The 13,417-nt window shown below is 46.6% G+C and overlaps 1 protein-coding gene across 3 annotated transcripts in view; it reads right to left on the bottom strand.

Annotated features, from left to right (window-relative positions):
* The window catches only part of LOC139243617 (protein FAM184B-like), a 418,508-nt gene that overhangs the window by 17,843 nt on the left and 387,248 nt on the right, over positions 1–13,417 (bottom strand). For all 3 annotated transcript variants that reach the window (XM_070870807.1, XM_070870810.1, XM_070870811.1), the window contains exon 14: positions 2,644–2,748. In XM_070870807.1, coding sequence (XP_070726908.1) covers positions 2,644–2,748 — 105 coding nt within the window. The remainder of the gene's footprint in view (positions 1–2,643; positions 2,749–13,417) is intronic.

Raw genomic sequence — 13,417 nt, 5'->3', positions numbered from 1 at the left:
GTCATGGCGCGGGTGATGCGCACATTCTTGCTCGGACGATGACATATTCGAGCAGGTGCCAGTGTTTGGAGCTAGGATATTGCTGAACAAGGTGTTAGTGATGACAAGGTTGTGCTCTAGGCATTTTGTCAGGAACAGGGGACCGCTGGAGTTGGCTTTCCCTACCCGCTCTCTGCCGATTGCGCCTCCCCAGAGGTCTGTGTCCTTACCGACTCTGGCGTTGAAGTTGCCGAGGAGGATCAGTTTGTCGTTCATAGGGACGTGGGATAGGGATTTTTTGAGGCTGGAGTAAAAACCCTCTTTGGTCTCATCTGTTGCATTGAGTGTTGGGGCGTACGCACCGATGACTGTGGCGCACTGGTTCTGGGATAGGGTGAGTCGGAGTCATGAGACGTTCGCTAATCCCGCAGGTAAACCACTGGCCCAGCACATTGTGTGGGGTCAGCTAATTTAAATACTCGTGGACATACTCCCATCAGAGTGATGGGGGAGGGGGAAGAAAACCTCATGCTGCTGCAGGATTTAAAGTTCTATTATAGGGGATATCTCAAATATCACCCAGCCAATTGTGTAGTTGTGTACATATGGATCAGTTTGTTTGCTTGAGCAGCACCTTTTATTAGTTTCCCAATGGAGCACGGTGGTAGTATCAGAGGACATTTGGCTTTTTCCAAGATGGGAGTATTTTCAAGAGTGCAAGAAACTACTGATGGCATCAACATGGCCATACAGGCACACTATATGGCCTCTTATACACAAACAGAAAAGAACGTGACTCTCATGTGACCAACATGATTGAATGATACACACAAATTTGTATTTTCCAGGAAGCTGCCACAAGTTCAATGTATCTCCTCTTTGCAGAGACACAACAGAAGTGCAGGATAGATCCTGGAGGACAATCAAAATACTCAAATTGTGCTTTAGATGCTTGGGTAACTTTTCAGCAAAACGTCAAGGATTGAGGTCATATACTACATTCTATTGACAGAGGTTTCAGCTTGTAGATGCTAGAAGAGGAAAGAAACAGAAAGCAAATTGTGCACAAGGCTCATTAAGACCCAAAAAAGTATTAAATTAGTGGATCGCGGCACAATGCGACTGGATTGCACAAGTAATGCTCCAGCTACACTGTGTCCATTTGGAACAGGCGCCAATGTGAAGGGCCTTTCATCAGAATTGGAAGATGTTAAAGATGAACAGCTTTTCAGTAAGGGCAAAATACGGTAGACGCTGGAAATCTGAAATAAAAACAGAAAATGCTGGAAATACTCAACAGGTCAGGCAGCATCTGTGGCAGTTCTGATGAAAGGTCATCAACCTAAAACATTAACTCTGTTTCTCTCTTCACAGATGCTGTTGAGTGTTTCCAGCATTTTCAGCTTTTAAGCAAGTGCTGGGCCATGGGGCAGGAAATGAACACAATTAAGAGATGTGCGATAGAGTGCAGAGCAGGAGTCATTAAATGACAAAATTGATGATGGTGCAAGGCAGAATGAGGTGATAATGAGAAAGTATAGAAATAAAAGATAGGTCCAGAGGAGATGTAAATGGTTACAGCAGAATAGCAGAGGAGGAGGGATACATGGGAAATCTAACACAGAGAATGCTTTCATGGCTCAGGAATGTGGTGGAAGGAAGGCAGGTAGACCCCAGGGGTGTGGATCATCTCACGGCGAGTATCGATAGGGGACCCCCACCCCAAGAACGAGCCTGCACCTCCTCCACACTCAGTGGCTCTGGTGCAACCATCCTCCATTACCAACACCTGTTGTATGAGAGTTAATAGAAGCAGTAGTTAAGATCTAAAGTTGTTAAACTCAATGTTAAGGCCAGAAGGCTGTAAAATGTGAATTGAAATATTAGGTGCTGTTTCTCCAGCTTGCATTGAGCTTAATTGGAACAACATAGGAGGCCTAGGACAGAGGTCAGAGTGGGAGTGAATTCAAGAATTAAAGTTCCAAGAAACATACTAGATGTGCCTTTGAAGGGGGAAGCATGCAGGTGAGATTGAGGGTACGTTCATTTTGTAGCTATCAGGTAGGAGGGCACACAGTATAATGCTGTTGTGAAGCCATAGATCACAGAAAGGGTCAGCAGTGAGTAGGCTGGCATCCAGGGTATGAGTACTTCCTTCTAACTTTCCTAGCCTTGAGGTGACTAAACTTCCTTCTGCATTGCATAGGATGTTGAGGAAGTGGCACTAACCACCATTGCTACCTCCCCTCACTGACCTTGGTGAATTGTAGCTGTGGATACCAAGCAGACCACACCTCATCTCCTGCAGCAGGACCTCCATCTCACTGTCACTGAAATTAGTAGCACAGCATACTGAAGGAGCCGTTGTTGCCATAAAGCTGCTCTTCCTCTTCTTCAATAATACCTTCTTCTTTCAGCTACTGCAGGACTTTATACTTAGGCCAGATCAGTGGCATCCCAAGGGATGGGAGAGAAGTTCTGCCCCCTGGACCCCTCCACATACATAGGCACACTTCTGTTGGTGCAACAGTGGGGCAAAAGATCTCACCTAGTATGTCATGATTATAACTGACAAATTTGTCACTCTTAATTCTTCATCCAATCTCACTGTTGGTTGGACATGTGATATCTTCTTTATACTTTAACAGATGAAAACTATTTTACCTTCATGGTAGGTGTGAAGCTTCCATGGTTAGGACTTCTGGCAAAAGATCTATTGATGTTACTTTCATTGTTCGCAATGGCTATTTGCTGAAACCTTCTCTCATCCTATCAATACAATACAAAGACTTTTATGAAATCAAATAACTTGCAAATAAAAAACTAATTTAAGCCAGAGAAAAATTACATTATAAAATAAATGATAAATAATAGTTTAGGGTTGAGAAAGATCCATTTTTTTCTATTCCTTCACAGGATGTGGACTTCGCTGGCTCAGCCAGCAATTACTGCCCATCCCTAATTGCTCTTGAGATGGTGGTGAACCACATTCTTGACAACTGAGTGGCTTGCTAGGCCAGTTCACAGAGTTAAGAGTGAACCACATTGCTGTGGATCTGGAGTCACATATTGGCCAGACCAGGTAAGGATGGCAGATTTCCTTCCCCCTAAAGGACAATAGTGAACCAGATAGGTTTTTCCGACAACCTGGTAGTTATTTAACTGAATTTAAATTCCCCAGCTGCCGTGGTGGGATTTGAACTCATCGCTGGATTACCAGTAACATTACCACTATGCGACCGTTCCCAGTTGTAACGATACTTCTAAGTGGTGATATAAAAAGATGTGAAGAGGTTCACTGCAGTAAGTAAGTGATTTTCAGTTTTGTCACTTTAGGAACATAGCCATGCCAAAACTATTTCTGGGTCAATTGTTAATTTTAAATCTGAGATTAATAGATTATGTTAACGAAAGGAATTAAGGGATATGGAGCAAAAGCGGGTATATTGAGTTCGGGCACAGATCAGCCATGATCTCATTGAATGGCAGAACAGGCTTGAGTGGCTAAATGGCTTATTCCTGATCCCATGTTCCTAAAGTGACAAAACTAAAAATCACTTACTATCGACCCTATTAATTCCACTTAAGATCTTGAAAACTGCGATCAAATCATTCCTTAATCTTCTCAATTCCAGGGATTACAACCCTAGATTGTGTAATCGTTCCTTGTAATTTAACCCTTTGGGTCCAGGTATTATTTGAGTAAACCTACGCTGCACTCCCTCCAAGGCCAATATATCCTTCTGATACACCTGGAGTATTGTGTACAGTTTTGGTCTCCTAACTTGAGGAAGGACATTCTTGCTATTGAGGGAGTGCAGCGAAGGTTCACCAGACTGATTTCCGGAATGGCGGGACTGACCTATCAAGAAAGACTGGATCAACTGGGCTTGTATTCACTGGAGTTCAGAAGAATGAGAGGGGATCTCATAGAAACGTTTAAAATTCTGACATGGTTAGTCAGGTTAGATGCAGGAAGAATGTTCCCAATGTTGGGGAAGTCCAGAACCAGGGGTCACAGTCTAAGGATAAGGGATAAGCCATTTAGGACCGAGATGAGGAGAAACTTCTTCACCCAGAGAGTGGTGAACCTGTGGAATTCTCTACCACAGAAAGTTGTTGAGGCCAATTCACTAAATATATTCAAAAAGGAGTTAGATGTAGTCCTTACTACTAAGGGGATCAAGGGGTATGGCGAGAAAGCGGGAATGGGGTACTGAAGTTGCATGTTCAGCCTTGAACTCATTGAATGGCGGTGTAGGCTCGAATGGCCGAATGGCCTGCTCCTGCACCTATTTTCTATGTTTCTATGTTTTCCAAAGGTGTGGTGCCCAGAACTGAACACGGCACTCCAGGTGTGCTCTAACCAGGGTTTTGTATAGTTACAGCATGGCTTCTACCCCCTTGTATTCTAGTCCTCTTGATATAAAGGCCAGCATTCCATTAGCCCTTTTGATTATATTTTATGTTATATACTTTATATATTGTATTTTGTTCCTATTCATGGGAGTGTTTGCTAGTGCTGTTGGGGAGGAGCTAAACTAATATGGCAGGGGGATGGGAACCTATGCAGAGAGAAAGAGGGAAGTAGAATGAGACAGAAGCAAAAGATAAAAAGAAGAAAAGTAAAAGTGGAGGGCAGAGAAACCCAAGGCAAAAAACAAAAAGAGCCAAATTACAGCAAAATTCTAAAGGGGCAAAATGTGTTAAAAAGACAAGCCTGAAGGCTCTGTGCCTCAATGCGAGGAGCATTCAGAATAAGGTGGACGAATTAACTGTGCAGATAGCAGTTAACGGATATGATGTAATTGGCATCACGGAGACATGGCTCCAGGGTGACCAAAGCTGGAACTCAACATTCAACATTTAGGAAGGATAGACAGAAAGGAAAAGGAGGTGGGGTGGCGTTGCTGGTTAAAGAGGAAGTTAATGCAATAGTAAGGAAGGACATTAGCTTGGATGATGTGGAATCGGGTGGAGTTACGGAATGCCAAAGGGCAGAAAACACTAGTGGGAGTTGTGTACTGATCACCAAACAGTAATAGTGAGGTTGGGGACAGCATCAAACAAGAAATTAGGGATGGGTACAATAAAGGTACAGCAGTATTCATGGGCGACTTTAATCTACATATTGATTGGGCTAACCAAACTGGTAGCAATGCGGTGGAGGAGGATTTCCAGGAGTGTATTAAGGATTGTTTTCTAGACCAATATGTCGAGGAACCAACTAGAGGGCTGGCCATCCTAGACTGGGTGATGTGTAATGAGAAAGGACTAATTAGCAATCTTGTTGTGCGAGGCCCCTTGGGGAAGAGTGACCATAATATGGTAGAATTCTTTATTAAGATGGAGAGTGACACAGTTAAATCAGAAACAAGGGTCCTGAACTTAAGGAAAGATAACTTCGATGGTATGAGACGTGAATTGGCTAGAATAGACTGGCAAGTGATACTTAAAGAGTTGACGGTGGATAGGCAATGGCAAACATTTAAAGATCACATGGATGAACTTCAACAATTGTACATCCCTGTCTGGAGTAAAAATAAAACAGGGAAGGTGGCTCAACCGTGGCTAACAAGGGAAATTAAGGATAGTGTTTAATCCAAGGAAGAGGTATATAAATTGGTCAGAAAAAGCAGCAAACCTGAGGACTGGGAGAATTTTGTAATACAGCAGAGGAGGACAAAGGGTTTAATTAGGAGGGGGAAAATTTAGTATGAGAGGAAGCTTGCTGGGAACATAAAAACCGACTGCAAAAGCTTCTATAGATATGTGAAAAAAAAATTAGTGAAAACAAACATAAGTCCCTTGCAGTCAGATTCAGGTGAATTTATAATGGGGAACAAAGAAATGGTGGACCAATTAAACAAGTACTTTGGTTCTGTCTTCACGAAGGAAGACACAAATAACCTTCTGGAAATACTAGGGGACCGAGGGTCTCGTGAGAAGGAGGAACTGAAGGAAATCCTTATTAGGCGGGAAATGGTGTTAGGGAAATTGATGGGATTGAAGGCTGATAAATTCCCGGGGCCTGATAGTCTGCATCCCAGAATACTTAAGGAAGTGGCCCTAGAAATAGTGGATGCATTGGTGATTATTTTCCAACAGTCTATCGACTCTAGATCAGTTCCTATGGACTGGAGGATAGCTAATGTAACACCACTTTTTAAGAAAGGAGGGAGAGATAAAACAGGTAATTATAGACCGGTTAGCCTGACATCAGTAGTGGGGAAAATGTTGGAATCAACTATTAAAGATGAAAAGCAGCACATTTGGAAAGCAGTGACGGGATCGGCCCAAGTCAGCATGGATTTCTGAAAGGGAAATTCTGCTTGACAAATCTTCTGGAATTTTTTGAGGAAGTAACTGGTAGAGTGGACAAAGGAGAACCAGTGGATGTGGTGTATTTGGACGTTCAAAAGGCTTTTGACAAGGTCCTACATGAGATTGGTGTGCAAAATTAAAGCACATGGTATTGGGGGTAATGTACTGACGTGGATAGAGAACTGGTTGGCAGACAGGAAGCAGAGAGTCGGGATAAACGGGTCCTTTTCAGAATGGCAGGCAATGACTAGTGGGGTGCTGCAGGGCTCAGTGCTGGGACCCCAGCTCTTTACAATATACATGTATCATGGTACATCAGTCATTGAAAGTTGGCATGCAGGTTCAGCAGGCGGTGAAGGAGGCAAATGGTATGTTGGCCTTCATAGCTAGGGGATTTGAGTATAGGAGCAGGGAGGTCTCACTGCAGTTGTACAGGGCCTTAGTGAGGCCTCACCTGGAATATTGTTTTCAGTTTTGGTCTCCTAATCTGAGGAAGGATGTTCTTGCTATTGAGGGAGTGCAGCGAAGATTCACCAGACGGGGATTCCCGGGATGACAGGACTGACATATGAGGAGAGACTAGATCGACTGGGCCTGTATTCACTGGAGTTTAGAAGGATGAGAGGGGATCACATAGAAACATATAAAATTATGACGGGACTGGACGGATTAGATGCAAGAAGAATGTTTCCGATGTTGGGGAAGTCCAGACTCAGGGGACATAGTCTTAGGATAAGGGGTAGGCCATTTAGGACTGAGATGAGGAGAAACATCTTCACTCAGAGAGTTGTGAACCTGTGGAAATCCCTACCGCAGAGAGTTGTTGATGCCAGTTCATTGGATATATTCAAGGGTGAGTTAGATATGGCCCTTACAGTTAAAGGGATCAAGGGTATGGAGAGAAAGCAGGAAAGGGATACTGAGGTGAATGATCAGCCATGATCTTATTGAAATATGGTGCAGGCTCAAAGGGCCGAATGGCCTACTCCTGCACCTATTTTCTTTGTTTCTATGACATTTTAATGATCTATGTACATGGAACCCTAAGTCTATTTGGACCTCTAGTGTTTCTAGTTTTTCACCATTTAGGAAGCACCCTGTTCTGTCCTTTATCGGTCCAAAGTGGATGACCTTACACTTGCCTATACTGAAATCCATTTGCCAGATTTTTGTCCATTCACTTAATTGATTAATACCTCTTTGTAATTTGATGCTTCCATCTACACTGCTTACAATGCCGTCTATCTTTATGTCAGCGACAATTTTTTTTATGTGATTCTCTATCCCATCATCTAAGTTGTTAGTAAATGGACGCGCTTATTTGTACTGTGAAAATGGCCACCCTGGTCCGCCCTTTGTCTATAATTGGTCCCCTTGGAGGATAAGCCACACCCTGAAGTTTCTCTGGAATCTGTAATTGGAACCGCCCATCCCAAGGTCTCACTGACTTTGCAAATTGTATCTCGATCCACTTTGACTTCCAGAAGCCACAGAGGATAGATGTCCCCAGAAGACACCAAGGTCCACCAAGGTCCAATGCAAGTGTATCCCTGCACAGCCAAAGTGCATTACTCCAGTGCAAGTGCATCCCCCCCCCAGCCAAAGTCCCTCCTTACACCAGCGCAAGTGCATGACCTTATCCCCCCACCCCACTATAGATGGGGCATTGTGTTCGCATTGTTAACAGGTTTATTAGGTATGAAGTGAATAGTGACAGTGTTGTGACTTCTGGATTTCATCCACTTCAACAATGTCCCTTGTAGGGGGTTGTAAGAATGGGATCCATTTATCTTGAGTTCCCGCTCTCCCCTCCGATTACCCTCCCCACCCGTGTTTCTTCCCCCACTCTCCCTCTTTCCCAGTCTCTCTCTCCCTCCTCCTCCCCACCCCCCCTCCCCCTCTCTCTTCCCACCCCCCCATCTCTCTGTCTCTCCCCCCTAGTCTCGCTCTCACTCTTTCCCACTCCCTCTCCCTCTCTTCCACTCCCCTCTCAGCCCCCTGCCGACCGCTCCCTCTCAGCCCCCTGCTGCTTCTTTGTCCGCCGGCCCTCTCGGCCCAACACCGCTTCTCTGTCCCCTGCCGGCCGCTCCCTCTCGGTTCCCGCCGGCAGCTCTCTCTCGGCCGAGTGGAATGATTCAGTCAGGGCCGCAGTCCTGGTTCAAGTGGGAGGCATTGGGGGGCAGAGCTTGATAGTTACTCACTTAATAAATACAGTGAATAGTTGAGGCCCCAACACAAATCCCTGTAGAATGCCATTAGTCACATCCTGCAATTAGAGTACCTGCCCATTATCCCTACTCAATGTTGGCTGTCACTCAGCCAATCTAACCAGGTCCATAATTTGCCCTCAATTCCATGGGCTTCAACTTTAGTTAACAGTCTCTTATGAGGGACGTTATCAAATGCCTGGAAATGCAGATTTTTATAAGAGATAGGAACAATGCCTAAAATTAACCTGAGGGATTTGGCTCTGTAATTCAGCTTCCTCAATCAAAGCTGCTAAGAACAAGGAGAAATTGTCAGTGGACTGATTTAACAATGAAAATCCAACGATTAAAATAGGGTTGCGAAAATTCCTGATACTAAAAATGCTCAGCTCTGTTGGTCAAATCAAGTACTGTCTGTGTCAGTATACAGCTCAGTGGACCATTGTTCAGACAAAAGGCAAGTGTCTTGATATCTGTAATAGGAAAACGAAAAATTACCGTAGTAGAATTGTGGCTTAGTGATAAAAGAGTGCGGTCAATTTTCAGCTTCAGCGCTCCTGGAACAGAGTTTTGTGCATTGCAAATGCACAATTGGGAATACTGAAATTGGGACGACAAATGATTGTAGGTGGGGGGTGTCATGTATGTAACCTCTATGTAACACCACTGCAATACTGTATATACTTAAGCAATGCACACCTTGACCACAGGGGGTGCACTTGTGGGAGACACTCCTTACCTGGTCATCCAGGTATATAAAGGGAAGTCCCACGCAGGGTCATCACTTTTTGGTTCTGTGAATAAAGGTTCAGGTCATAGAGCGACCTTGTCCATAGAATGTGCCTCGTGTGGGTTTTGTGCCATTGAGTAAGGACATTACATTGGCAATGAGAAACGGGAATCAATGACCCACGAGAATGGCCACCGGTAGCACAGAGGATAGGTACTGTGTTGGTGAGGACTGGGACGATTTCATTGAGAGGCTCCAGCATAGCTTTGTCACGAAAGAATGGCTGGGAGATGCAGCGGCCGACAAGCGAAGGGCCCATCTGCTGACCAGCTGCGGACCTAAAACTTACGCGTTCATGAAGAACCTACTAGCACCCGAAAAGCCGGCGGACCAAACCTTTGAAGAGCTCAGCAAACTAATCGGTGAGCACCTTGAACCGGCGAGCAGCATTCACATGGCCCGACACAGATTCTATACCCACCGACATCGTGAAGGACAGAGCATACCGGACTTCGTTGCGGACCTCCGACGTTTGGCCAGCCTCTGTAAGTTCACAGACGCCTGCAGGGGGGAGATGTTAAGGGACTTCTTTATGGAGGGCATTGGTCATATGGGGATTTTCCAAAAGTTAATTGAGACCAAGGACTTGACTTTGGAAGCGGCGGCGTTGATGGCTCAGACTTTCATGGTGGGGGAGGAGGAAACCAAAATAATATACGCGCGCAATTCTGCCTCCAACGTGGCGAGGGATCAGGGAGTCAATATCAGAAACGCGACTCAGAGCCCCGCAGGCAGGCAAGGGCAGTTCGATATACCCCAGGCAGCAATAGACCCCAGAGTGGGTTTTCAACAGAGACAATGGCAGGCTGAACGGACATTTACGCCATCACAGTGGACAATGCGGTATGGTGCCATTGACATCCAGTAACAGGGTACTCAAGAGCAGTCAAAGGGACAATCAGCGAGGAATGCCGGGTCATTGCTCCTTTGTTCACAACAATGGGAATCTCAGCTCATGCTGGAGGTGTGGGGGCAAACACTCTGCCAGGACTTGCAGGTTTCAACAATTTGTCTGCAGAAATTGCAACCTCAGTGGCCATTTAGCTTGAATGTGCAGGAAGCCTGTAACCAGGCTAATTTATGAGGTGGAGGGTTATGTGAGGCAGGATGACTCTTGGGGCAAATCAATGGACGCTGAAGTTCAGCGGGTTCATGTGGCAAACATTCACAGCTCATATACCAAAACGCCATCAATGATGACGAAGATTTTATTAAACAGCATCCCTGTATGCATGGAGCTGGACACGGGGGCCATCCAGTCACTCATGAGCGTTCAACAATTCAAAAAGCTATGGCCACTCAAAGCCAGTAGACCCAAACTGGAACGCATTGAGACACAACTACGGACGTATACCAAAGAAATCATTCCAGTACTAGGCGGTGCAATGTTGGCGGTCACACACAATGGATCAGTGAACCGGCTACCGCTCTGGATTGTCCCGGGCAATGGTCCCGCACTGTTGGGAGGAGCTAATTGGCTGAGATGAACTGGAAATGGGGGGATGTGCGCGCAATGTCATCTGTGGAGCGAAGTTCGTGCTCACAAGTCCTACAACAATTTGAGTCACTATTTCAACCTGGCGTCAGGATGTTCAAAGGCTCCAAAGTAGTGATTCGCATCACCCCGGACGCCAGAGCAGTACACCACAAAGCCAGAGCAGTGCCGTATGTGATGCGGGAGAACATTGAGAGCAAATTGGACGGTTTGCTGAGAGAGGGCATCATCTCGCCCGTTGAATTCAGCGACTGGGCGAGCCCCATCATTCCCGTCCAAAAAGCGGATGGTTCTGTCAGGATCTGTGGCGACTACAAGGCCACTATCAATCAGGTGTCCCTACAAGACCAATACCCGCTCCAGAGAGTGGAGGATCTTTTCGCCACGCTGGCAGGTGGCAAGCTGTTTACCAAGTTGGACCTCACTTCAGCCTGCATGACCCAAGAACTGGCCGACGAATCTAAACTACTGACCACCATCACCAAGCACAAGGGACTGTTCATACCCGTTTGGCATTCGATCAGCGGCCGCGATTTTTCAAAGAAACATGGGAAGCCTGCTCAAATCCATTCCTGGAACAATCGTATTTCAGGACGACATCCTCATCATGGGTCGTGACACCGAGGAACACCTCCACAACCTGAAGGAGGTGCTACGTCGACTGGACCGGGTAGGCCTGCAACTCAAGAAGTCTTAAGTGTGTGTTTTTGGCTCCTGAGGTTGAGTTCCTGGGCAGGATGGTTGCTGCAGATGGGATTCGGCCCACTGAATCCAAAACAGAGGTGATTCGACGAGCACCCAGGTCCGGCAACACATCGGAGCTGCGTTCATTTCTGGGACCCTTGAACTATTTTGGGAACTTTCTGCCGAACTTAAGCATGTTGTTGGAGCCGCTTCACGTGCTCCTGCTGAAGGGTTGTGATTGATTTTGGGGGGACTGTCAAGAACGGGCTTTCAATCGGGCGCAGAACCTACTTTGTTCAAATAAGTTATTGACCCTGTACGACCCCTGTAAGAAATTGGTTCTGACATGTGATGCATCGTCCTATGGGGTTGGGTGCGTGTTGCAGCAGAGTAATGCTGAGGGCCAACTACAACCTGTGGCTTATGCTTCCAGGTCGCTCTCTCAAGCAGAACGGGGATATGGGATGGTTGAGAAGGATGCACTCGCATGTGTCTATGGTGTAAAGAAAAATGCATCAGTACCTTTTTGGCAGGAGGTTCAAATTAGAAACGGACCACAAGCCGTTAACATCCCTGTTGTCAGACAGCAAGGCTGTCAATGCCAACGCGTCAGCTCGCATACAGCGATGGGCTCTCACACTGGCTGCTTATGACTACTCCATCCGGCACCGGCCTGGCACCGAAAATTGCGCTGACGCCCTCAGCAGGCTTCCACTGGCCACCACTGAGAGGGCAGCGGAGCAAAGCGCTGAGATGGTCATGGCCGTTGATGCTTTGACAGCGCAGGCTCCCCCATCACAGCCCGCCAGATCAAAATCTGGACAAACAGAGATCCCCTCCCTTCTCTGATTAAGAAATGTGTCCTGACTGGGGATTAGGCGCCCGCACACGAAGCATGCCCTGAGGAGGTCAGACCGTTTCACAGGCGGATGGATGAGCTCTCCATCCAAGCTGACTGCCTACTATGGGGCAGCCGGGTAGTCATGCCCCAGTGAGGCAGGGAGGCATTCATCAGGGAACTCCACTGCGAGCATCCAGGCATTGTGCTGATGAAGACCATTGCCCGGTCACATGTTTGGTGGCCGGGAATTGTTTCAGACCTGGAACACTGTGTTCACAGGTGCACGACGTGTGCCCAGCTGGGCAATGCCCCCAGGGAGGCCCCACTCAGCCCGTGGCCCTGGCCCACCAGGCCATGGTCACATATTCACGTGGACTACGTGGGCCCGTTTATGGGAAAAATGTTTCTCATTGTGGTAGATGCGTACTCGAAATGGATCGAGTGCATCATTTTGAATTCGTGCACGACATCCATCACTGTGGAGAGTCTACGTGCGGTCTTTGCAACCCACGGCTTGCCGGACATCCTTGTTAGCGATAATGGCCCATGTTTCACGAGCTACAAATTCCGGTAGTTCATGTCGGGCAATGGCATCAACCATGTCAGGACAGCACCGTTCAAGCCGGCCTCCAATGGCCAGGCGGAATGTGCGGTCCAAATCATTAAACAAGGCATGCTCAGGATTCAAGGACCCTCCCTTCAATGCCGCCTCTCGCGTCTCCTGCTGGCCTATAGGTCCCGACTGCACTCGCTCACAGGGGTCCCGCCCACTGAGCTACTTATGAAACGGACACTCAAAACTCAGTTGTTCCTCATTCACCCAGTCCTGACCAACATAGTTGAGGGCAAGCACCAATCCCAAAATGAGTACCATGACCGAAATTCAAGGGGGAGATGTATAGAAATAAATGACCCCGTATTTGTCCTCAATCACGCCGTGGGGCCCAAATGGCTTGAGGGTACTGTAATAGACAAAGAGGGGAACAGGGTCATCGTGGTTAAACTTAACAATGGGCAGATATGCTGTAAGCATCTGGACCAAGTAAAAAAAAGGTTCAGCATGGACACTGAGAAACCCGAGGAAGGTCATGAGATGG

Source organism: Pristiophorus japonicus, chromosome 2 (assembly GCF_044704955.1).
Source record: "Pristiophorus japonicus isolate sPriJap1 chromosome 2, sPriJap1.hap1, whole genome shotgun sequence".
Taxonomy (NCBI): Eukaryota; Metazoa; Chordata; class Chondrichthyes; family Pristiophoridae; genus Pristiophorus; species Pristiophorus japonicus.
Note: the sequence above shows the minus strand (reverse complement) of the source record. Positions and strands in the feature narration are given on the sequence as shown.